Genomic DNA, 25614 nt, shown 5'->3' with positions numbered 1-25614 from the left:
CCCTGAGTTTTAGTGAATACGCTAGACCTGTACACCAGGTCCTTAAAACAGAGCACAGACGGGACCTCCTACAGCAGTGCGTCTGCACGTGTGCCACGGCTCCTGGTCACCTGCACCGGCCTGCTGCTCCCTGAGAGAGAAAGGAAGAGGAAGGAAGGAGAATGTCTGTCTGCAGATGGAAAAGGGGATGAAATTTATGGCATGGGGGTGTTAGGGTGATGCTGGGTCCCTTAGTGACTACGTAGTTCTGTACTTACACCCTCAAACAAAGGAGCAGAAACTCATTCTTCCCCCTGCTCTTAGCCTCCAAGTGCGACTGGCTGCTGTGTGCCAGTGTGGGGCATATGCAGGCTGCGTGGAGGGTGGAGTGCTCTTATTTTTCTTGATGAAGTTATTCCCTTTTAGTATTTACTCCCAAAAGACAAAAACCCTAACTCCGAGGGATACATGCACCCCTATGTATACAGCAGTGTTATCTACAACAGCCCAGTGTCCATCAGCTGACAAGTGGATAAAGAAGATGGGTATATACACGCAATGGGTTATTACCCAGCCATCAAAAGAATGAAATCTTGCCATTTGCAACAATCTGGGCAGAGCTAGAGTATTATGCTAAGCGAAATAAGTTACTCAGACAAAGACAAATATTATATGAGTTCACGCATGTGTGGAATTTAAGAAACAAAACGAACAAAGGGGAAGAAAACAGAGACAAACCAAGAAACCGATTCTTAATCACAGAGAGCAGATGGCCACCAGACAAGGTGGGTGGGGGGATGGGTGCGATAGTGCGAGAGGGGATGGCTGCAGAGCACAGCCGCGATGAGTGCTGAGTAATGTATAGAATGGTCAGATCTCTGTATTATGCACTGGAAACTAATACTCTACTCTACTGGAATTAAAATAAAAAGCAGTCAAAAAATCATCTCTTAATTTTTCTTTCCGTCTAAAGAAAGCAATTCATCCTGGTGCTGGATATGAAGGCATCTCAGAGTACAAATCAGTAGTCTATTACCAAGTCAAGCAGCCCTGTTGGTATGAGACTGTCAAGGTGAGCTGCGCCATTTGTGATCTCCTTCATACGTCAAACCTCATGTGGATTCTTTTCTTCTTTTCTACCCACAAATCATTCCTTCTTATCCTTTTGTTACAGTGGGTTGGTGCGGTGTCCTATAAGAAATGAATTGATGCAATTCTGCATGAGAGTATTTATCTTTAACTCAGAGTTCTTAAATAACGTTCTCATTGATAAATGTGTACAAATTTGACTAGAGACGCTGATAGTCATAATGATGTAATAGGCTGCTGTGACCATCCAAAACCAAATGGAAATTTTCACACTGGGCGAGCAGTTGCCTAACGTTTTTTCCTTCCTGGTCTCTGACCAAGTTTTCTGGGCCTCTTTTCAATTTAAATATGTGTATCACAAATTCCCAGGTACTTTTTAGATAAGCCATGCCCTGTGAATCGCTTAGTACCCTGTGGGTAATGAAGGCTCAAAAATGTCAGGTGATTTTTCCAAGATCCTGTAACAGCTTAGTGTCCAAACCTAAATTGGAGCCCAATTCTGAATCCCAGATTGTCATAGTCAAATTGGATTGACAGAGTCTTATGAGCTCTCCCTAGAAAACTCAAAAAAAGAAAAAAAAATGCGCTGATATCTCAATGCAGAAGTGATTATTTTCCACAACTTTGTATGCTTCATATGTTTTGGAATGTGGTGTTTTTAACAGATGTATATTGTGCTTTTTAAAACTACTTATCTCAAGGCATTAAGGGTTCTTTGGAAATGGGTTTCTAGGTACTTGGGTAATGTTCCATTATATGATCATGCTATAATTTATTTAACTATTTGCCACAAATTCTCTGCCCTTTTCATTGCCATGAACTTCTGTTTTTCTTGTCCCCTCTATATACATAAACAGAAAGCTTCCTTGTCCCCAGTATTCTGTCTTTTCTTTCTGGGTATGGACCTCCGTTATTACCATATCAATAAACATACAATACACCTTGCAGTCTGGAAGCTCCTGCGTAGATAGACCCCACAGTCCTGGTCTTTCTCCTCTGAAATCTTTCCTCTTTCATGCTTGAGAAAGTACTAGAAACTTGTAATATCTCCATCCTCAAAATCCCTGACAAATGGCAAAGATAATTTCTCTTGAGATTCTTTAGGTTTTCGAAATAACTCTGTTTTGAAAGGAACTTTACTCTCAATCTCACTGTGTAGAAATAAGTGCTTTAATAAGATACTGAACATGAACCAGGTCTGTCAGATGAGCTAAGTGCAACGTGCTGTGGAAATACAAACTGTAAGTTTCTTATCACTGTGCAGGTTTCCATTGCTATTGAGGAGGTTACTCGCTGCCATATACGATTTACCTTCCGGCACAGGTCATCTCAGGAATGTAAGTACTAGAAGGTCGGCAACGTATTTCTGTTAAAAAAATATATATATAAATTTTAAAAAATTATTAAAAAAAAATACATATATATATACGCTTGCTTGTCAGTACTTTCATGGGTCTGGAAAGCAAAATACTTGGAAACTAGGTCCTTCACATCATTACTTCAGGATTCATGTGGTACTAAGGAAATCAAAGAGACAAAGACCATATGCTGTCACTCATATGTGGAATTTAAGGAACAAAACAGGTGAACATAGGAGAAGGATAAATAAGATAAAAACAGAGAGAAAGGCAGACCATAAGAGACTCCTAACTCTAGGGAACAAATTGAGGGTTGCCGGAGGAGTGTGGGGGGATGGGCTACCTGGGTGATGGGCAGTAAGGAGGCATGTGATGTGATGAGCACTGGGGGTTATATGCGACCAGTGAATCATTAAACTCTGTGCCTGAAACTAATAATAAATTTATGTTAACTAACTTGAATTTCAATTAAAAAAAAAAAACTTTTTTAACAAGGATTTCCCCCAAATGGGTTCCGTGAATGTTAAGGTTCTATATGATGTTAAACAGTGCCCTATAAGGGTTTCACAGGCTAGGACACGGGTAGTGCTCTGAAGTCTCTGCTGCTCTGGTTAAGAAGATGAGCAAGGGAAAAGGCAACTAAGGTCCGAGCAGTGTGGTCGGTGCACGGCAGCAAAGAGCTGTAAGGGACCATGTAGCACAGCGTCCAACCCTGTCATCCAAGCGTGATCTCGACATCCAAACTGAGACTTGCTGGTGTAGAAGGAACCGACGGCAGCCCAGGGAGGAGTGGTGGTGGTGAAATGTGTTTAAAACCCACAAGGTGAATGCAGTAGGGCTGAAGTGAGAGCAGTGGGAGCAGTCAGAATGTTAGGTTGAACCCCACGAAATTGCCATATGGGGAGGTCAGCATCAAATAGGCAAATATCAGCAATTTCCTCTGGTTCTACAGAAATAGCATTTACCAGGCCCTTAGTTTGTATGAGACACTAAGTGAATCTCTACTTATACACTGTGTACTGTCCATAGTCACCTAATAAGATACATAATGCTTTTATCCACATTTATACGAAAAGGAAACTGAGCCCAGAGAAATGAGTTCCTTGCCTGGGGTCATGGAGCTGGGGAGTGACAGAGCCCAGATGGACACTTCAGCGGTTTGAATCCAGGCAGACTAGAGCCACATCACGAATGATGAAGGTTAATTTGAATGAGGTTATGAAGGAGCCCTTAAAAGATGTTATGGGTGCTCATGGTGGTGGTTGTGGTTTGGTGTATGTTTATAACAGCTTTCGTCATAATATCCCCACATGGAATATAGCCTAATGGCCACCAACAGGACAATGGATAAATAAATTGTAATGTAATCCTGTAGTGGTTTACTCCTCAGCTGATCTAGGGGCACGTGAGGCACAGCTGACTTCAGAGCTGTGCGTGTGATGAGAGCAGGCCACAGGTTGCCCCTGGCATCGACACCCAGTTGGGGGGCAGTGAGCTCAAAAGCCAACACCTAAAGATCCAGAGGAAGATGCTCTGCTTCCTGGGGGAGGCTGGACCCTCCTGGCACCTAGGGTACTCTCTTGGAAGGAAGAGGTGGCATAATAAACCTGGGAATATAATGAATACTTCACTGAGTCTACCTTAAAGCAGCAGAAATGTATCTCCTGAAGGTGTTTGGTTGACTGATTAGATCTGCTTTTGGAGATCTCTCTCTGCAGTGTGGAGACAAGGACTGCTTGGAAAGATCCTCTAGAAACACAGAGGAGACTTGAATGGAACTAGGTTAGGAACAGAGTGGAGGGAGAGGAAAGGCAGAGGTTTCGAAGGTCTTCAGTACCTGGAGTTGACACGGTGTGGGGAAGGCACTGTCAACGTCCACATTTCTGATTTGGGTGAGGGAGTAGTTGCTGGTCTCACTCATTTGCAAATGTAGGAAGAAGAACATAACACGAAGGTACTAGAAGATTTCTGCATGGGGAATATTTCCTTTGAGGGGCCCGTGGCGAGCACAGTGCACATGGCTTATTGTAGCTTGCTGAAGGGTGTTGATGAGAGGGTGACCCAGTCGCACAGCCTGGAGCAAAATGAGAAATTATCTGTTACAGCCAGAGCTTCCTGCTGCCCTTCCGCACCGCTGAGACCCATATTTCTGTCTTTTCAGCCAGAGATAAATCAGAACGGGCCTTTGGCGTGGCCTTCGTGAAACTGATGAACCCGGACGGTACCACTCTGCAGGATGGGAGGCATGATCTGGTGGTTTATAAGGTGCTGCTCAACAGAACAAGGCTCCGAAAATGACTTGGGAAATATTTACTCCTTCCGAAATGGGTTCTCGAGGCTCCAGTCAGAATTATGTGGATAAACATCAGACACTTCTTTGGAGCCATGAGTGTTGGCCCCTTAAGTCTAGAAAGCCAGAGGGCTCCAGCTGCAGGGTATCCCATCCCCTTTGTATGAGGAGTGAGTGGTATGAATGTCGGGGCCTCTGAAGAACATCTCCGTCGCCTGCAGCGGAGTTCTGTGGCAGTGGGTGGTCGAGGGCTGCCCCCTTGCCTCTCCTCTGCATCGTCCTGCATGGGACAGAGACAGTTGCACTGTTGGGCCTGGTGGGGGGTGTGGTGGGTGTGGTAGGATGTGGTTTTCATATCGCCCAGAGCCGGGCACCATTTCTCTGCTTAGGGGCCCTTGCTTCCTTCCCCAGCTGTTCGGTCCTCACTCTTTAACTGCTATGAAATTATCTTCTGAGATTTTTTGAGTGCAAAGTAAGACCCAGGAAGGTCTCATTTATCTAACGATATCACAGAACCAGCAGCTTCTTTGAGCTGCATCTACTTGGTGTGGGTCTTCCCGTTTAACAGCTCCTGATGTTTTGGAAGGCGTGGCAAGCTGTTCCCTCCCAATGAATCCAGTCATCCCCTCAACCCAATGACGCATCATTCTGACCATTTATAGGTTCAAGAAAATGAAATCGAACCTCGGTCCTTCATATTTACTTATTTATTTATTTCAGAGATCTAGGATATTCTCAGTTAGTAGTTCACAACTTTTTCCATTTTTATTCGGTGTTGAAATTATTCTGGGCTCCAGCCCTGGAGAAGTATCACAGTGTCTTAGAGTTGGAAGGAACATAAGTGTAATTTGATAAAACCGTATTTCACTCCCTGGATCATGCGTTCATGATAGAAACTACTGTGATTTGCCCATCATTTAGAGTCCCTCACCCACTTCCTTTTCAGGGTGACAACAAGAAAATGGAAGACGCTAAATTCTATCTGACCCTACCGGGAACCAAGGTCGAGATGGAAGAAAAAGAGCTCCAAGCCTCCAAAACCCTGGCCAACTTTACCCCGAGCAAGGACAGCACAAAAGACAGCTTTCAGATCGCCACCCTCATTTGCTCCACAAAACTCACCCAGAATGGTAGGTGACCCCACACTGGATTTTCTCTTTGGCACACCTGGGCTCCTTTGTTGGACCCAGTGGGGCTGGGCCACATGATCTTCCGAGGCTGGATGCTGGGCACTTTGGATTCTACTCCCTGCCCTTCATGTGATATTTTGGGTGCCACTGTTCGCAAAGCTCACACTCAGTCTGAGATTATCTTGCCTATCTTCCAAATAGGATGAAAAGTAGTTTGTCTTGCTTAAGATCATACAACCTATAAATGTAATTCATGATCAGAGGCTGAAAAATTTTTTGAGTCTTCTGTTTCCTTCCTTCATGGCAGCAAAGAGCTCTGATAATGTGCTCTGTAATAAAATATGAAACAACAGATGTTGGTAATTAGGGGGAGGGTACTGATAGAGAAAAAGAACTTGTCTCTTGCCCAAACAGGTGTGGCCAAGAGCAGGAAGGGTTTCCTGTTAGAATTCCATCTGCCCCCTCTACCCCGAGCCTCCTCTTTCCCCTTTTTTCCCAAGCAGTTGAGGGCTTTTCATAAAATCAGCTGAATAGTTCAGATGAGCCTTGCTTTGTTCCTTCTTAAAATCTCTGGTATCAATTTTAACTTCTCTTCTGTATAGATAATGGCATTTGATATCCAATAATGGCTTTTCATTCAGTTAACTTACGGGTAAGGGGTCCTGCTGAACATAGTGAGCCAAGAATAAGGAACTCTGGGAACTTGCCTTAGAAATCCTATAGCCACTATGATGGATAGAGGATTAGTCACTTTGGCCTTTTAGGAGATTTGGGTGAGGAACACGGCTGGGACTCTGCCTTATGGAAGTGCTAAGGGATAGACAAAACAGTTTAGACAGAAGAGGTACACTCAGGGATCAGATGTTGGTTGATCTTTAAAAGGGGTCAGTATTGTTTGTTTTGATGAATCATGGTTGGCTAGAGAACACGGATAGTATTTCAACTTGGACAAGGGGCCAGACTCAACAGAGTGAAGTACAGAGCTGATACACATGCGAAAAGTACAAACACACTCACTAAGAATTAAGCCAGAAACAAGGCCAAGCTGTGGAGACAGTGAAAAGTTTCATGATTGCAAAGGCCTGAGAGGGAGGAGGACCGGTGAGTAGGCAGAGCACAGGGGATTTCTAGGGCAGCAAAACTACACTACCCGGAACCACAATGGATCCGGGGATACACGTCATTACGCATTTGTCAAAAGCTACAGAATGAGCTACACAGAATAAACCCTAACATAAACTGTGGACTTCAGTTCATGAATGCTATTAATATTAGGTCGCCAGTTCCAAGATGTACTACACTAATACACGATGTTAATAGTAGGGGAGTTGGGTGCACGGGGAGCGTATGTGTGAACTCTCTGTACTTTGTGCTTCATTTTTCAGTAAACCTAAAACTGCTCCCAGAAAAATAAAGTCTATTAAGAGAAAAACAAAAATATAGCCAGAAAACATTCTGAGCTTCATAAACAACATGATGAACTCTATCAGTGACCTAATCCTTCTTAGGGAAAAAGCCAATGTAAGAAACTGCGGGTACCGGGTTAAATGATACAGTAGTGACAGAAGATGACTTAGAAGGTGTATCAAAGGTTTTGAATATTTTCAGACCCTTTGAGCCACTTACCTCACCCTTAGAAATGAAACGTAAGTAAACAATGAAAGACGAGCACAGAGATTCATGTATGAAGGTGTCTCCATATTACTCATAATAGGGGAATAGCAGAAATAATCCAAATGTCCAATAATTAATAATCATGTAATTAAATGACATATGTGCAGCTGCCAAATATCTGTCAAGATGTAATCAAAGACGTGAAAACTTGGGCGCCTGGGTGGCTCAGTGGGTTGAGCCGCTGCCTTCGGCTCAGGTCATGATCTCAGGGTCCTGGGATCGAGTCCCGCATCGGGCTCTCTGCTCAGCAGGGAGCCTGCTTCCTCCTCTCTCTCTGCCTGCCTCTCTGCCTGCTTGTGATCTCTCTCTGTCCAAAAAAAAAAAAAAGACGTGAAAACTTGAGCCCTAGGCAGGGTATAATCCTAATTTGTCTAGGTACATGTTGACAATTTGGAGCCAATTTCCTGGGTTCAAATCCCAGCCCTGCCCCTAGATGTTGCATCTCAGGCAAGCTACATGTCTTCTTTGTGACTCGGTGTCCTCATCTTTAAAATGGGAGTGATACTAGTGTATACCTAAAGAATGAAGAAATTAAGTAAAAGCAAAACATGTGTCTCGCCCATTGTAAACTGTGTGAATATTAGCCTCCACGACCACCACCATCATCATCATCATCAACGTTGTCATATTTACACAGGAAAACACTAAAGGGAAAGATGCCGGAAGTTGGGACAGCGTTTATTTTCTGTGCTCTTTCTGTTACTTTCTAATCCTCTAACTCTGAAATGTTAAAATGGTGTTTCTGTAAATATGGCAGCAGGCAATACAAAGACTTACTGTGCTTTGGGGACTTTTAAGGGATAGTGAAGAAAGATGGCATTTATCCAATAGATTATCCTTTCCAGAGATTAGACTTAAAGTAAAGCAAGTGACCAAAGTAGCTAAAATTAACTTAAAATGGAAAGCAGAAGGAATGTCCATGAAACATAGCCATATGGTTAAATTGTTTCTTATCTCCAGTCAGACATACAGGAAGCGTATGGACAGGTGGCAGTACTCAGACACTCGATTTACCAATATCTGCATCGCTCATCTTCTAGATGTTCTAAAGCCGTGCTGTCCACTGTGGTGGTCACCAGGCATGTGGAGCTTGTAAAATTTAGTGTCAGAGAGAAGTATGGTTGCTCTAGTCTTCGTTTCGGGGGTTCCATGGTTTCGTACTGCTGGTGGCTTTCGTGTGGGCTAGACAAACAGCATTGCCGTCATCCCAGAAAGTTCCATTAGGCGGAACTGCTCTCTGCTTTGCTGTCCACCCCATTCCTAGTGGTTAGGTCTCAAAAAAAACTCAACATAAAAACCAGGCCAAACCAAACCAAAGTCATACAATAATACCCCAAAGAAGGTTGAAAGAGGCAAATTCATGGGAACCAGGGAGGAGAGATGTGATATCCTCAGGGCCGGGGTGGGGTAGAAGGGAGGACAGATGTGCAAAAAGTGAAGGGAACAGCGGGACATCCTGAGTATCAGAGGGCACAGGGCATTCTGAGGGACAAATAACGATAATAAGGATTGTGGGTGGTTCATGTATTTGATTTCTTCTAATTGGATGGAAGTTATAAGGAGCCACTTTAATGTGTTCTGAGAAAGAGGAAGCTGAAGAACAGTAAGAAAGCCTCCACTCGGAGAGAGCACTTCCTGATAAGGAGGGTGGTGGTTCTTTCACAGAGACCATGACCAAGGGCATTTCTCCTTAGCCTTACAAAGGACTATTCAGATTCTAAAGGTTAAAAGCCACAGGCCATTGTTGCAAACAGAGCTTGTAGACTCTTCATTTATAAATTTTTTTCAAAACTAGATCAGGCCCGATTTACATGGGACCATTTACATGGGACCATTTGTTACTGGGCCCGTATGGAGATTGAGAATAGATTTGTGGCTCCAACAAAGGGAGAAGGGAGTTCAGGTCCTTGCAGTTGTGGGGCCTGGTGCCACAGGATTCCCAGAGTCCTCTTCTCTCAACCCTCCAAACCCTAACACACGAAGATGCCGGCATTGCCATTATTCTCCTGTTTCAACCAGAAAGTTGAATTAAAGTTCCAGAATATTTTGTCTAAGTTCATAAGTAGTGCGCATGGATCTGAAAATAGATATTTGTAACCCCAAAACTTAATGGTTTTTCATTATTTTTCTTTTTTAAGTGTTACGGTCTTTAATCTTTTGCCCAAAGTAGTCACAAGCCTAAATTTGGGGATTGTCATTTCAGACTATCCCGAATTCTTAAATACTTTGGGGAAGGACGTCAATTGAGAGGACTTTCGATAACATTTGGATGAAATTCCATTCTAGATTATTGCCCAGAGAAACTGCTGTACCTGGAAACCAGGGGATGCCTGGGAATGTTCATGGCAGAGTTGTTTGTGATAAATAGAAAAAACTGCAAACAACTCCAGTGTTTATCAGCCTGGGAATGGGCAAACACAGTGTGGTGCATCCGCCCAAGAGGAGAGATACTGGGTAGAAACTGACAGGAATTAACTAGAGCCACTTGCCTCGACCCGCATGGGTCTCAGGAGCACAGGAAGTCTGGGGCCTCCGCTTTTCTAGCCCCAGGACCTTATGATTCACCAGATGCCAGCTCTATTCTTGACACGGCTGGTGATGTGGCATGCAAATATTTCTAGGGCGTAAACCTCTGGGCCGATAGAAGGGTTGTTTGCAGATGCTTAAAGCTGCCAAGCGACTCTTCACTCTGGTGAAGTATCTAAATCCTTTTCCTCAGGCAGCAACTAGTGGAGGGAAATAACAAATGGAGCCGTACCATTGACTTGCTTCTGGTGGAAGTAGGGATGGGAAGTGGACAAGCCCAGCACACGGTCTATTACTAAGTGCAAACTGAACAAATGAGTAAATCCAAGAACTGTGTCAGGCACACTGCCTGTTCCCTTAGGGCTACCGGTTCCCTTTCCACCCAAATATTTATTCCGCAGCAAACATGGCGTCTGGCACCATGATGGCATATCACAATGAGTGCAGCATGGCTCCTGCCCTCAAGTGGCTCAAGTCTGTGGGAAGAGCCAAAGAAATACCAAGTGTGTCTTTATTATTCGCTATGTTTATCTATGTATATGCATATGTATATGGAGGAAAGAGTACAAATACCGCAGAATGTTTTGAGGTAGGTCTTAAACATAAGTACGAGCTTATCAGATACATAGTGTTGAATAATATCTGGTCATTTCAGACAAAGGGAAGACCATATGGAAAGACTTGGATCTGTCAGAGCGTGCCACATCTGGGGAGTAGTGATCTGATCTGTCTGGTTGCTGAGGGGTAACACAATGCAGGGCGATGGCCTGTCAGGAAGGCCATGGGTGGGGCCTCACCCCCTTCTATGAGTGGTATCGTGACTTTATTCTGTTGACAGAAAGGAGTCTCTAGGCACTGGATTTTGGAGGTTTCCTGGGCACTAAAGCTAATAAAACAAGCCAATAAAGCAAACACTCATGAAACAAATGGGCTATTCTAATGAACAGTGTATGTTTTTAATGACTTCTGTATATTATACAAATCCATTGATTAAGAAGCATGTGTGCTACTTATACTAGATAATGCTCTGTAAATTGGAATAGTAGCTTAATGTACCACACAAAATGGCAAAATGGTAACAGCCCAGATGCCTGTTACATTTCACTGTGACACTTTCAACATTGATTAAAACTATAAGTGGCTTAAAGATCCATAATTCTGCACTTTAAATCCAAATATACCTCGAGATTTCTGTCACAGTCTTACCCCAAGGACCGTGAATCTGTTCCTCCTTCCTTTGAAATAGCAGTCTGTCGGATTTGCTTGTCTGTTTCTTTGAAGAACTCTCGGAAGGCAGTGTGATAGAGTAGTAGCAAGGACATGGTTTTTTGGGAATCAGATAAGTCTATAATTAAATCCCATTCATAGCACTCTCTGGACATTATGTGACCTAAGGCAAGTTATTTAATTTTATAAAGGCCTCAGTTTCATCAACTGAAAAATGGAAGAAATGCCATCTCTACACTGTGGATGCAGTGTTTAAATGGATTAGTGTGGGCAGTTGGGTTGCTCAGTTGTTAAGCATCCAGCTCTTGGTTTCGGCTCAGGAGCCCCATGGCAAACTGTGTTCAGTGTGGAGTCTGCTTGAGATTCTGTGTTCCTTTCCCTCTGCTCATACTGTCTCTCTCTCCCTTTCTGTCTCTCTCACTCTCTCTCTCTAAAATAAGTGAAAAGATCTTTTAAGAAATAAATGTATCAGTGGATGTATAGAAGTTCCCTTTTCCCTTTTTATCCACTGAGATACACATAGTGGCAATGGGTGAATTAAGCAGTGCAGCAAACTGAAGATATGAAGTTTCCTTAAGAGTGTTTTTAGGATGCCTGTGTGGCTCAGTCAGTTAAGCATCTGATCCTTGATTTTGGGTCAGGTCATGATCTCGGGTTGGGGGATCGAGTTTCAAGTCAAGCTCTGTACTCAGTGTGGAGTCTGCTTCTCCCTCTGCCCCTCCCCGCTTCAGCTCATTCTCACTAACTGTCTTTCAAATAAATAAATAAAATCTTTTTTTTTTAATGTTTCCAACTTTTCATCTATATGGCTACGATGTAATCATTTCAGAAATATGACTTCCATTCAGGAATTCAATTTTATGTTCTCATGTTTTAGTGGTTAATTTTTTTCTCTAAAGACTGAAAGACTGCAAGGTTTTTTCTGGTCTAGATAGGAGACATAAATTTAAAAAAAATACACAAGGAATTATCCATTATTAAGAACAGTTATCTTTTCTAGAGAGTTCTGTAGTTATTTCCTGAAATAGTGTGCATTACTTCTTCTAATCAATGTCTGATTTTATGGTTTGTGGTCATTCTTCCTAGTTGACCTGTTGGGCTTGTTAAATTGGCGTTCCAACTCCCAGAACATTAAACACAACTTAAAGAAGTTAATGGAGGTGGATGGAGGCGAGATTGTTAAGGTATGTTTATGTATTCGTGGTTAGAAATGTGGTTACGGTATCATTAGATCTATATTACAAATTAAATCAGAAATATAAAATTTGGTCAGAAATAAAAAATTTGTAATCTACATTGGAAAGCAGAAGTGCCAGTTTTTAAGAAACACTATTTTTAAACTCATTCTATTGCAACCTAATTTCTCTGAATTTTCGCAGTATGGAGCTGAACTGAAAGCATGAAATAACCTCTCTCTTTTTTATGTTCAGTTTTTGCAAGATACACTAGATGCACTTTTTAACATAATGATGGAGATGTCAGATAATGAAACCTATGACTTCCTCGTGTTTGATGCACTGGTAAGCAGTTAAACACATTAACTAATTTATTCTTACAACTGTTTAGTGTTCAGTATTTCGCTGTTGTAACTGACTGTGGTGATTATCCTTTCTGCACAAATACTTGGATACATCTCTCTGTTTCTGGAAGTTAAAAGAAACAACTGACTTATGGGGCGCCTGGGTGGCTCAGTGGGATAAGCCTTTGACTTTGGCTCAGGTTATGATCTCAGGGTCCTGGGATCGAGCCCCACACTGGGCTCTCTGCTCAGCAGGGAGCCTGCTTCCCTCCCCCTCTCTGCCTGCCTCTCGCCTACTTGTGAACTGTCTGTCAAATAAGTAAAGAAAAATTCTTAAAAAAAAAAAAAGAAAAGAAATAACTGACTTATGTTTAAAGACTTTATTTTTCTGTTATATGATATGCTTTCTTTCTCATTAGGGTAAATGAGGTATTATATTACATTAGAAATCAGGAGTCACTTTAACTTTAAAATTGCCTAGTTATAAACCAGGAGATACTGTTAATGAGGGTGATTGTGGCTCTGTTGTGTGCTCTTATATGTTCATACAAGGGACACTGAATTCACACAGTGGAAACGAGTGTCAGTCTCATTCTATACAACATATAGCCCCTTCCAAAAACTGAAATCCAGAAGGGGAGAGATGATGTTAGAGTCTTGGAAGGCGGGTTGCCTGGGTGGCTCAGTTGGTTTCTGCCTTCAGCTCAGGTCATGATCCCAGGGTCCTGCAGTCTAGCCCCATGTCAGGTTCCTCGCTCAGCGGGGAAGGTGTTTCTGCCACTCCCTCTGCTTGTACTCTCTCACTCTAGGTCAAATAAACAAATAAATTCTTAAATAACAAAGAATCTTGGAAGGCCACCAATCGTGGTGGAGTGAGTGGAGAAAGCAGACACATCCAAACCAAGCACATTTTCTCGTTGTTGGGGTTAAAATTCTGTGCAGAATTTACCTGGATGTTGCAGCAGAGGAATTTCGGCTCTTTCACCAGTTTAGAGAAATTAATACATTCAAGAAGTGGTCTAGGCATTAATAAGGGTACAAAATAAAGAGAGGAAATGCTCCCGCTGAGATTCACCTCCCCAGAGTCATGGAAAAGAATGGTTCCAGTTTCTGTGGGATGGGGTCTGCAGATTCTCCTGGGATGGAGCAGCTGGCAGTGGGTATATGCAGTCACCCCGGGGGTCCTCCTTCAGCATTCTTTGTCATCAGTAGGTGCCACGTGGTGGTTTTTTATTATGTAGCTCATAGGGATCCCATTCCCAGAAAAAGGGGAAATGGAGAGACAAAAGTCTGATAAAGTTGAGTTACTGGGGGCACTCCTGCTGCACTCGGAAGAGTGTGGTCACGAAATAATTCATCAGCTGCATCCTTGGGTTCGAGTTTTCTTTTGTCTTTCTTCTGCCTTTCCCCATATTCTTCCCTGACTCATCTTGCTTGTGCACTGGCCTCTCTTGGAGACAGTGAACTCCATGAGGCCAGGGGCCGGCTCTTAGATTCTCCATAGCATTTAGCCCAGTGCCTGACACATCATAGTTTCTCTGTTGAATGTCAAATAAAAAGAAACTGCATGACTTTACTTCAGCTCTGGAATAGTAAAGTGGGAATGCTGCAGAAGGCCAACATCCGGCTTATTAACAGAATCAAAGCCTGGGGTCGTACAGTGCTGCTATCTATGTTTTTCACCTTTGGCAGGTGTTTATTATCTCACTGATAGGAGACATCAAGTTCCAGCATTTTAATCCTGTCCTTGAAACCTACATCTACAAGCACTTCAGTGCCACTCTGGCTTACGTGTAAGTCTGATTCAAGGGGACTGCCTGCTATTGGGCTATTGGGTTTATACTCTCAGGGTTGGGTTGTTAAGAAATGCAAGGGACATAAGCTGAGTAAGGGTGCCCCTAAGTGCAGAAGTTTGTTGTAAGCTTCTGGGAGGAGAAAGAGCACCAGCTAAGTGGTCCACCACTGGGAAGGGCATTCAAGTAAGTCAATCCCTGCCTTCTGGGTTGCTCCTGAAAAGATAAGGCTCTCTGTCTTTAAGAATCCAGAACACAGAGAGACAAAGCGTTGAAGGCATCGAGAGCACAGTCAAGGACAGAAGATCATACTCGGGATCTTAGGAGAGCTGGGTGTCGGGGATTCGCAGGAAACCCCAAAGGGATCTAACAGTGGGTTAAGCAAGACTAAGTTAAGTAGAAATGAGGGTCATGTCCTCAGCTGTACATCACAGGTGCTTTGTAGCATTTATTACCTACAGGATATGAGATGATGTCATTTTTCTTTCTTTTATATAAAGGAGAGTGGTCTCTGCCTTTTCCATGATCAGGTCATGGAAGCCTCCTTTCTGTCTGGTTTACGAGCTTCTGACTCGGAAGCAGCTAGCATGCGGCCCACCTCACCATGGCATTGTATGTGGCCTGTTTTCCCCACCTCTGGTGTCCCAGCCACTGTGCAGAGCAAGGTGATGAAGAGTGGCAAGAATATAGCAGAGATTGGCAGAGATCTTTGGGTTTTTTAATATATATAATTGTTAAAAGTTTTTTTTAATAAATGTATAATGTATTATTAGTCCCGGAGGTACAGGTCTGTGAATCGCTAGTTTTACACACTTCACAGCACTCACCATAGCACATACCCTCCCCAATGTCCATAACCCCTCCCCCCACCCCCCGGCAACCCTTAGTTTGTTTTGTGAGATTAAGAGTCGGCAGAGATCTTTCTGACAACGGCTTATACCGGTTCAGTGTCAGCTGCTGTTGCTAATCTATTATGTTGGCTGCTGACCTGACTTTTTGGGTCAGGTCGTAGAGTCCCATATCTTCTTTCTGAACTAAACAAGGAAGTTCTTGGTTTGATTTGCAAGAGAGGTCCAGCAATGTTACAAGTGTAAGTGACAGAAGAGAGGTGTAACGTAGCATAATCACCCATGAACACGGTGGACATGATGCCCGCTGGGCTGGGAGAAGCAGCAGATACACTCATGACAGGTTTCTTTGCACTCAGTAGCCTCACTTCCCAAGCAGGCGGTAGCTGCACGTCAATCTTCATTGTGGATCCAGGTGGATCACTTCCCTGGATCTTCATTCCACAGAGTCGAGTACACACTCCAGGAGGTAGCAATCTGGGTTTCTTTACAAGACTATCAGTTCGGCATCTGTGCTGTGAATTTTTCTTAATACTAGGAAAACTCAGAGATTCACAGAAAGAAAGGTCAATTTATGAGTGTCCCTCAAAGTGTAAGTTAGCAGACAATTAGGAAAATGCCTAGACTCTGGAAAGACACATCAATCTGACATCCCAGCCCAGTGTTATCTGTTGGGATGCCCAGAAACCATGGTTGTCATCAGAGTCAGATGGAGCTTCTCTTCTCATCCTCACCGTTCTGTGACTCCCAGAGACTTCAGGCAGACTGAAGGGAATTAGACCTCTTTTAAGTTGACTACATTAGGCATACAGTCCCTTCCTTCCAGGAACGTCTGAGAATGTGTGTATAACATATTGGAGATTAAAATGTCTTCATGGATTGAATCCCTTCAACTTTCATTTTTGATTCTTTTTAAAAATCCTGCTAAGGAAAGAAACCACCCATTATTTCTAAGCTTTAGGGATGCTCTAAACTTGGACTGCGGTGAGGAAACCAAACTGCAAAGGAGTCAGTTTCCCTACTCAGGGCATATTCTAGAAGAGATCATTATAGTTGTGATTTCTGCTTCCCCGGTATGCCAAGTTCCCTTCTCATATAACATACCTCAAACCTCAGAGTACCATTTTGCCCCACTGACATTTTTCTTTCTCACCCTTTTAAGGAAACTCTCCAAGGTACTGAACTTTTATGTGGCGAATGCAGATGACTCCAGCAAGACAGAATTGCTTTTTGCTGCTTTGAAAGCCCTAAAGTACTTGTTTCGATTCATCATCCAATCCAGAGTACTCTACTTGAGGTAATGGTAGCTGCAGTAAGACATTTATGCTGTCTGTTCTCTTTCACTGATTTTTCCTTAATCCACGTGCTCTGTGTTAGCGCTCGATCACGGTTGGATCACGGAATTGCCAAATTTCAGAGCTCCAAGGCTGAACATGGTGGTAGATTCTGAAACCTCTGGAGAAGTCTGGTCCAGAGTCCTTTCAAGGCAGCAGAATTTCTAAGGCAGTAATGACAGGAGGACTTAGGGACGCAGGTGGCTACTGTACGCAGCTTGATGAAAGCCTTATTTGGTGATGACAGCTCTAGGAGTCAAGGTTCCTATGTCAAGACTGCATTTAGTGCAGCAAGGGACTTCATGATGATGTCAGGTGTACAATTCTAGGATCGTGAGCTCTTGGTGGTGGATGGAGAATGGTGGCCGTTGTCATTGGGGAGATTTTTCCTCAAGTGCGTGTTTCTTTGCTGACGTCATGCTCAGCTACTTGATGAAACTAAGCCAAATATAATTTCCAGCTTGAATTTCTAAAATAACAGTTCCATCAAAAATAGAGATGGGGCACTTGGGTTAGGTAAGTGCCTGACTCTTGGTTTCGGCTCAGGTTGTGATCTCAGGGTCATGAGATCAGCCCTCACTGGGCTCTGTGCTGAATATGAAGCCTGCTTGAGATTCTCTGTCTCCCACTCCTTCTGCTCCCTGCACCCCCACCTCGCTTGCTGCTCTCTCTCTAAAATAAATAAATCTGGGACGCCTGGGTGGCTCAGTTGGTTAAGCAGCTGCCTTCAGCTCAGGTCATGATCCCAGCGTCCTGGGATCGAGTCTCACATCGGGCTCCTTGCTCCGCAGGGAGCCTGCTTCTCCCTCTGACTCTGCCTTCCACTCTGTCTGCCTGTGCTCGCTCTCTCTCTCTCTGACAAATAAATAAATAAAATCTTAAAAAAAAAAAAAAAGAAAGAAAAGAAACCCCTGGTGCTTTCAGACACCTTCTGGGGGCTCCACCAGGCCAAAAGTCAAGCATGGATCCTTTTAAAAAAAATAAAATAAAATAAAATAAATAAAATAAAATAAATAAATCTTTAAAAAGAAATAGCAGAGACAAAGAATGAGGACGTAACTGTCCTGGGAATGCTCACAACCCCAGTGTTTGTGGGTTGTGATTTCAATAAGAGTTGGATTTCCAAACTGAAAATATATTGCTAAGGCAGGCTTGGAAATAGGACAGAGAGCATGCTAAAATGTTACTAGGAGTAAAACCATAGGTAAGAGGATTTCAAGTCTAGACCTGAGCATTTGTATTGGTTTTAACTTGGTATGTTTCAACAATCATAAACAAAATTAAAGGCAAACAATTAACATTAAAAAGCTTGCAATGTACAATATAGATCAAAATCTTTAATTAGCTTTATTTTTTTTAAGATTTTAATTATTTGAGAGATTGAGAATGAGAGAGAGAGAGAGAGAGAGCATGAGAAAGGGGAGGGTCAGAGGGAGAAGCAGACTCCCTGCCAAGCAGGGAGCCTGATGTGGGACTCGATCCCGGTACTCCAGGATCATGACCTGAGCCGAAGGCAGTCACTTAACCAACTGAGCCACCCAGACGTCCCTTTAGTTAGCTTTATTAATGAAGGGCTCTTCCCAATCAACAAAAGAATAATAAACATCCTTAAATAATAGAAAACAAAAACAGATAATATATAAGAGAAAAATTCAAATGGTAAATTAAATTTCTTAAGAAATATTCAGGAGTGCCTGGGTGGCTCAATGGTTGAGTGTCAGACTCTTGATTTTGGCTCAGGTCATAATCTTGGGGTCCTGGGATCAAGCCTTGCGTGGGGCTCTGTGCTCAGTAGGGAGCCTGCTTGGGATTCTATTTCTCCCTCTCTGTCTGTGCCTGCTCCCACTCTCTTTAAAATAAATGAATGAATGAATGAATGAATGAATGAAAATCTTAAAAAAAATTCATACTATCAAAACCCCATACACCTGTAGTATCTTTTTTCCATACATTTGATAAAGATTAAAAATCTTTATCCTTTGATGAAATTTGACAGAAATAGGTCCTGCATTTTTTTTTTAAAGATTTTATTTATTTATTTGAACAGAAATCACAAGTAGGCAGAGAGGCAGGCAGAGAGAGAGAGGATAGGAAGCAGGCTCCCCGCTGAGCAGAGAGCCCGACGTGGAGCTCGATCCCAGGACTCTGGGATCATGACCTGAGCCGAAGGCAGAGGCTTTAACCCACTGAGCCACCCAGGTGCCCCAGGTCCTGCATTTTAATGCTGATAGGAATATAAATTTTTTAAGGGCATAAATTTGGCACCTTGAATAAAAAGCAAAAACAAAACAAAATCCACCAAAAGCAAAAGAAAATACCATCTTTGTCTGGTAATAACCCATCTAAAAATTTATCTGCTGGAAAATAATCCAGCAGGTGTGAACAAAGTTGGATGGGAAAAGGGTATGTTAATGAGGAAAGACAACTGTGATAGGTTCTTAAATAATAAAACTAAAGCATGAGACATAAGTGCCATCTGATCCCATTTTGAAAATACTGGCTTGGGAACTAAAATTTTAGTTAGGAATAAAACTGTAGATAAGAGGGCTTTAAGCAGGTTTTTATTCTTTCAGCATTTTTGAAGTTTCCACAGTGATTTTTTTACATTTTTATGGTTTTTAAAAATGTTTAATGACTTAAAAGTTCAGCTGGGTGAATGTTCCTCGTTGCTTACCGGAGCAAGAGCAGTGTTCGCCATGCAGGGTTTATTTTTTTATTTTTAATTTTTAAAAAGATTTTATTTATTTATGAGAGAGAGAGAGAGAGAGTGAAAGAGCACAAGCAGGGGGAGCAGTAGAGGGAGAGGAAGAGGCAGGCTCCCTGCCGAGCAGGGAGCCCAATGCGGGACCTGATCTCAGGACCGCGACCCAAGCCAAAGGCAGGCACTTAACCTTCTGAGCCATCCAGGCGCCCCAAGTCCAGGGTTTATATGCGATCTCTGTAGTCTTGTTCTCTTTTCAGACAGGCTTCTTTAATAGCTTGCTCCTCGTTCTGCACTTATGTTGAATTTCCACAAATTCATTTAGGGCCTGTAGTGTCCCACTGAGGGAACATCCCCTTACCAGACGTTTGCACAGTGAACCCTGATGTCTAGGAATAAAGATCCTTGTAAAACCATAGAAAGGAAATCTTCATTTATGAAATTGAAAAATATATTCTATTGATGACTCACTAGCGTGTCAGCCCTCACCATGTTGCAGTATATCTGAACCATCGTCTTCAGTATTGTATAGGAGGAGAACAGCAGAAAAGCCAAGATTAGGGTGGTTAAGTAGCCCCTGAAATTAACTAAGGGAGTTGCTGTGTCAAACGCAGTCCCTGAGCTGGTTATCGCCACCCCTCCAATTGTTTCTCGTTAAACAAGAGCTTGATCTGAGAAAGCCAGCCTGGAAATCTACATTCTCTGATTGCTTAGATCAGATGGACATCAGTTTATTGGCCCTGTCCAGGAGCTGCAAATGAAATGTCACCCTACACAGATCCCCCCCACAACCCCCCTACCCCCACCACTTTGCCCTCCTCAGAGCTTAAATTCCTCTTCTGAGCTCATTTCCTGGCTGGAATTTACCCCCATTCTGGAGCCACCTAGGGAGAATTCAAGTTGTAAACTGCCCATGGTAGGTCATTGAGGACTCGGCTTCAGTCTTGAACTAGCCCCACCTTCCCCCCCCTTCCCGACCCCCAGCCCTTTCCCTTAAATATTTATTTATTCATTCATTCGTTCATTTTAGAGCGAGAGCTTGCATAAGTGGGGGGGAGGGACAGAGGGAGAGCAGCAGACACCCCAGGAGTGCAGCTTAACCCCAGGATCCTGAAAGCATGACCTGAACCAAAATCAAAAGTTGGATACTTCACTGACTATGCCACCCAGGAGCCCCTGGTGCCCTCTTTTTAAATGCCCAGCTCAGAGGGTGCCTGGTACTGTTCTGGGTGCTGGGGACCTAGTAGCAGAGGAAACAGGGCTCCAGCTCTGATGGTGCTTCTGGGTTGTGTTGAAGCCAGGAAGGCAAGTAGCAAAGGAAGAAAGGGAAGATAATTTCAGATTAGTAAGGGCAGGCTGGGGAGGCCTTGGGAAGCGGGGAGAGTAGAGGATAATGGTCAGGGAGGAAAGAGGCGTCTCCAGGAGTTGGCATCTGAAATGAGACCAGATAGGAGGAGGCCACCTGTGTAGGTGTCAGGGAGGAGGAGTGAGGGTGTGTGGAGGCTCTGTAGAGCCTGTGTGAGGAGTTAGGAGAAGCCAGTGCTTTGGGAGCATGGGGAATGATAGTGAGGGAGTGCGGAGTGGGAAGCAGCAGCAGAGTGACAGGAGAGGTAGGACCTGGCAGGTCATCCTAAGGAGTTTGGATTTTACCCAAGTAAAAATCCTGATGCCGGAAGATCCCTACTCTTGACCAGTTGATGGTACCATTGCCACCCAGTGTAAATGCACTTGGACTACAATTTGGGACTTCCGTGTTTCTGAGAAATGTGCCCAAGACCTCTGATTTCTACTTATGAGAAAGAACCAACTTTCAGCGGCTGGACAGATCCCGAAGACAAACAGTGTACCTTAATCAAAACCAGCGGGAATCCGCGAAGGCGAGGTGTTCTTATGTGCTGTGAGGCCCCGCGCGAGGCCCTGTTGTAGAGCAGGTCAGCACCCAGCGGGCCACTTCAGTGGAGAGAATGGCATTCCGGAACTTGCAGACCGTGTTGGGTTCAGAACATTGTGGGTCCAGTAAGAAGAGAAGAGGAGAACAGGGGGATAGGGCAGGAGTGACACTGGAGGATAGGCTGCGGCAAGAGTGTGGGTTGGGAACATGCGCTGGGGGCGTCCCCTGCATATCAGGTGTTCTGCTAATGAGCTGAGGAGACTGGGCATGCGCACGGGGCTCACATCTGATCCTTCAGGCAGAGCAGCTTCCTGCTGCTCCCCTTTGCCAGAAATGCCCATACACCGCTAGGAGGGTCAGCCTCGTTCAGCTTTCAGGGAGTTCTTCCCAACTGGCTGGCCATGGCGGACCAAGTGGAGAGCCCTGTGGTGGGACCGTAGCACAAGTTCCTACGTGCTCTTGTCCAGGTGGTAATATCTTCCCAGCCCACTACTCGGCGTCTCCTGGGCGCACCCGCTGACCTTCCCTTCACGCGGTCTCAAGTGGTGACCAGGGAGACACGGGCCTCCAGCATTGCTCAGGTGATGGATTTAAAGGTGGAAAATTTGACCACTTTTTCTCTTTCTCCTGTTAAGATTTTACGGCCAAAGTGAAGACGGAGATGAGTTTAATAATTCAATCCGCCAGCTCTTTCTCGCTTTCAATATGCTCATGGACAGGCCCTTGGAGGAGGCCGTCAAGATAAAGGTCAGCAGGGTATCAGCATGGGTGTCCCTTTTCTTGCTGTCTCTGAGCGTGTTCTGTGACAACGTAGAACTGGACGCGGTGGGAGAGAAGCAAAGTGAATCAGATTCGTGGAAGGCCTCTGAATTTTAGTATGACTTACTGAAAGCAAAGGGAGAAACCCATGTCTTAACTTTTATGTCCTTTTGTATTCTCAAATGGCAATTTGCCCCAGAAAGACTGTCCTTTTAGACATCCTGTGATGTCTGTGAATTCAGCCAGTCGATCCCAGTGTCACAGGCAACAGGTTTTTATCCTAAGTTCCCCCATTCTTCCCAGAAGCCCAAAGTTGCCCTCATGTTCATCATTACTGATTTTTTCATGGAAAATATGCCATCTCTGGGGATTCAGATCTGTACTTCATTACTTATTCCTTGTTCTTGATGGCCACCTTGTGAGGGAGATGTCAAGATCTTAACGACCTCCTTAGATAGACGAATTCCATTACCAAACAGTACCTGTTGGTAATGAAGAAAAAGAAAAGCCGTGCCCTCTGACCTTTCAGGGAAACATTTTAGGCATCACCTTTAGCAACACTGATGAGCTCTCCTCTCTAGGGTGAGAGCGTCTGTGTCCAGTTCCCTACGTGGATGCAAGCCTTTTCCTGGGATTAAGTAACACATTCTGTGTTCGTCCTGCTTGGCAACTGAATTTGCCTTTCTGTGTTGTTCTGACAGGGAGCAGCTCTGAAGTACCTTCCTAGCATCATTAACGACGTCAAACTTGTGTTTGATCCCGTGGAGCTCAGGTAAACAGCAAAGCGAGTTCACGGACTTTTACAAAGAAGCTGCCCCTGCCTGGAGCCTGGGCTGCTGCACATTCTGTTAGTCTTCCAACCCGTATTAACGGAACCCCTGCTGGGGCTCCATTTCTGTGGAAAATATAAAAGGAGACACAAAGCCTGCCCCTGAGTGAGGTTTGCCTTTTTCGCTGGAGAATCGAGGCACAGACAGGAAATTAACTCCAGAAGAACATACATAACGATCTGCTTCCAGCCCTCTACCCAAGTCCCTGGGGCTGGGCAAAGAGGCGGTGAGCGACAGCGGGTGGAGTTAGCCGGGAAAGGGTCCTGCAGGGGAGGAGCGTTCAGGCGGGTCCCCACAGCCAGGATGGACGTGACCGTGCTTCGCCCGAGTTCAAACAGAGGCAGCTCTGAGACTGAGAGCTAACAGCACGCATGGAGCACAGTCTTCACCTCGAGGGGCAGACTCTCAGGCTGCCTGGGGGAGATTTCCAGGGAAAACTCTCCATGTCCGGATTTCGGAGTCGAGGGGAGCTGCGTAATGGTCCCTTCAGTGGGACAGAAAGAAAATAACTAACCTCTGGGATCTCTTGCAGCGTGCTCTTCTGCAAGTTCATTCAGAGCATCCCTGACAACCAGTTAGTTCGCCAGAAACTGAACTGCATGACCAAGATAGTGGAGAGCAATCTTTTCCGGCAGTCTGGTACGTCCTCACCAAAAACTACCACTTGCCGAAATTCCAGTCTTGGCGGCTTCTCCAGCCAGAACTTGCTTGCTTTTTTAAAAAAATGTCAATAATGACCTTGCCGGTAGCTGGTTGGGACTTAGGGATCTCCCAAGAAACGGGTTTTAAGGAGCAGACAGAGTCAGTTTAGTATTTCCAAGAGGATCCGAGACATTTTTTTTTTTTTTAAAATGAGGACAATCCAGTCTTTCAGTAATTAGAGAACTTTGTCCTCCAAATGGCACACCTCAGCAGGCAAACAGGAAAGACGGTTCTTTTCAACAAATGTGTCATCTTCGACCTGTATTTGTTGCATAACCTGAAAAGCCAGGGAAGAGCTGTGCAGGGCTGTGCTATCCTCCCGTACTCTCTGTGCCCCCCCCCCCCCACCCCGGCTCAGGAGAGCAGATGTGTGTATCTTTTCTTAACTTCCATGCTTGGTCATATCACATGAAGCACTGAAAATGGGCCACAGTGGTCGTATTTACACCACAGAAATTGGCAAACGCTCTAAGTCACAGGTTTTGGAGGGGCCTCGGGGCTTTATGGGGGAGCCAGAGGGCGTGGAGGAGAGAAAACTCTAACATGGATGAAGTGCTCTTCGTTTTGTGACTAGGGGCAAGCATACAGCCACCACGTCTAAATCACTGTGCTCTTGTCCCCAAGCTGATATGGGAAAGAGGTCTGATAACTGGTCTTTCCCCAATAAACCCAAGACTTGCCAGAGAGGGGCTGCTCTGGGAAGTTGTTTTGGGTCTACCAGAGGGTGAGGGGCTTCCAGAAGGTGACCCCATGTTGCGTGTATTGCCTCTGGAAGGTCACCAGGCACCAGCAAGACTCCTCAGAAATAGGGAAAAGTGAGCAGGTTGTTGGTGCCAGGCCTCCTGGCCTTGCCCAGGCTGGTTATGTAACTTTGGACACACCAGGAACCTTTTCTAAGTCTTAGCCTCCATTTCCACGGAAGGGAAAATTTGAACTGGATCACATCAGTCGCCTCTTTTGGCTCTGAAATATTCTGACCCTGTGAATTTTTGCTTAGAAATTCCAGTTGTTACAAGGACACTGTTGGAGGTATGTACAAAGCTAGTGAATGGTCTTAAGTAGAAACCTAATATTACTAGACATCTTTATACGCTATGATATATCTGCCTCTAAGCATGCAGAAAGGATAGGGGAGATGATAAAAATGGGCTGTTTGAGCACAAAAGCTAGCAGACACTGTGTGTTCCAATTAGAGGAAGTATTCTCACTGTTAACAGTCATTTCCATTAGCGTCCAGAACATCTGACCTCATCGTAATAATGTCTTCTAATATCGAGGATCCCAGAAGGAGGACATCATAGAAAGATAAGCCCTTATTTTGTGAAGCTCATATGCCTGCCAAAACAATAATGTCCTTGAAACACTTCACAGTGTCCTAGGAAGGCTCACTCAGTATTCATACGAATTTTAGAGTCCATTCTCTCCATTTGGTGGAAGCTTTCAAACATTTTTTACAAGTGTGACTTGCTTAATTTATTCCTTTTGTAGGACTTTGCCTCTGGCTGTCAAGTTGGCTTTTTTTTTTTTTAAGCTAAAGACATTGTTGAATACTTGAAACCTTTTTGTTTATGTGCCTGTGATGGGTGTAATTTTCTGAGCTTTTAAAATCAAGTAACAAGGCTGAAGTTCCATGTCTAGGCTGCTGTGCTCCCCCTGGGTGGAGCTCAGAGGTCAGCTGTGGTATCAGGCAGAGGGAGAGTTGCAGGCAGAAGCGGGGCACCTGGGGGCCGGTGAGGGGCTGGGTGCTGCAGCTGGTGAGCTGGGTGCACTTTCTCCCCCAGAGTGCAGAGATGTGCTGCTGCCGCTGCTGATAGACCAGCTCAGCGGCCAGTTAGATGACAACTCCAGCAAGCCTGACCATGAGGCCAGCTCGCAGCTTCTGAGCAACATCCTGGAAGTGCTGGACAGGAAGGATGTGGTGAGTTGAATTGTCACCCCATGCAGACCACAGTGCACAGGTCCCT

General features: G+C 44.3%; 1 protein-coding gene across 3 annotated transcripts in view; it reads left to right on the top strand.

The window, feature by feature from the left end:
- DOCK5 (dedicator of cytokinesis 5) overlaps window positions 1-25614 on the top strand; it is a 212618-nt gene that overhangs the window by 122082 nt on the left and 64922 nt on the right. For 2 of the 3 annotated variants that reach the window (XM_059177750.1, XM_059177769.1), the window contains exons 15-27: window positions 953-1051; window positions 2333-2405; window positions 4588-4691; window positions 5663-5846; window positions 12360-12457; window positions 12704-12793; window positions 14485-14585; window positions 15086-15250; window positions 16596-16730; window positions 21995-22106; window positions 22820-22890; window positions 23481-23587; window positions 25432-25568. In XM_059177750.1, the coding sequence (XP_059033733.1) occupies window positions 953-1051; window positions 2333-2405; window positions 4588-4691; window positions 5663-5846; window positions 12360-12457; window positions 12704-12793; window positions 14485-14585; window positions 15086-15250; window positions 16596-16730; window positions 21995-22106; window positions 22820-22890; window positions 23481-23587; window positions 25432-25568 (1476 nt within the window). The remainder of the gene's footprint in view (window positions 1-952; window positions 1052-2332; window positions 2406-4587; window positions 4692-5662; window positions 5847-12359; window positions 12458-12703; window positions 12794-14484; window positions 14586-15085; window positions 15251-16595; window positions 16731-21994; window positions 22107-22819; window positions 22891-23480; window positions 23588-25431; window positions 25569-25614) is intronic. The other variant, XM_059177759.1, reaches the window with a different exon arrangement.

Source organism: Mustela lutreola, chromosome 1, assembly GCF_030435805.1.
Source record: "Mustela lutreola isolate mMusLut2 chromosome 1, mMusLut2.pri, whole genome shotgun sequence".
Lineage (NCBI taxonomy): Eukaryota > Metazoa > Chordata > Mammalia > Carnivora > Mustelidae > Mustela > Mustela lutreola.
Note: the sequence above shows the minus strand (reverse complement) of the source record. Positions and strands in the feature narration are given on the sequence as shown.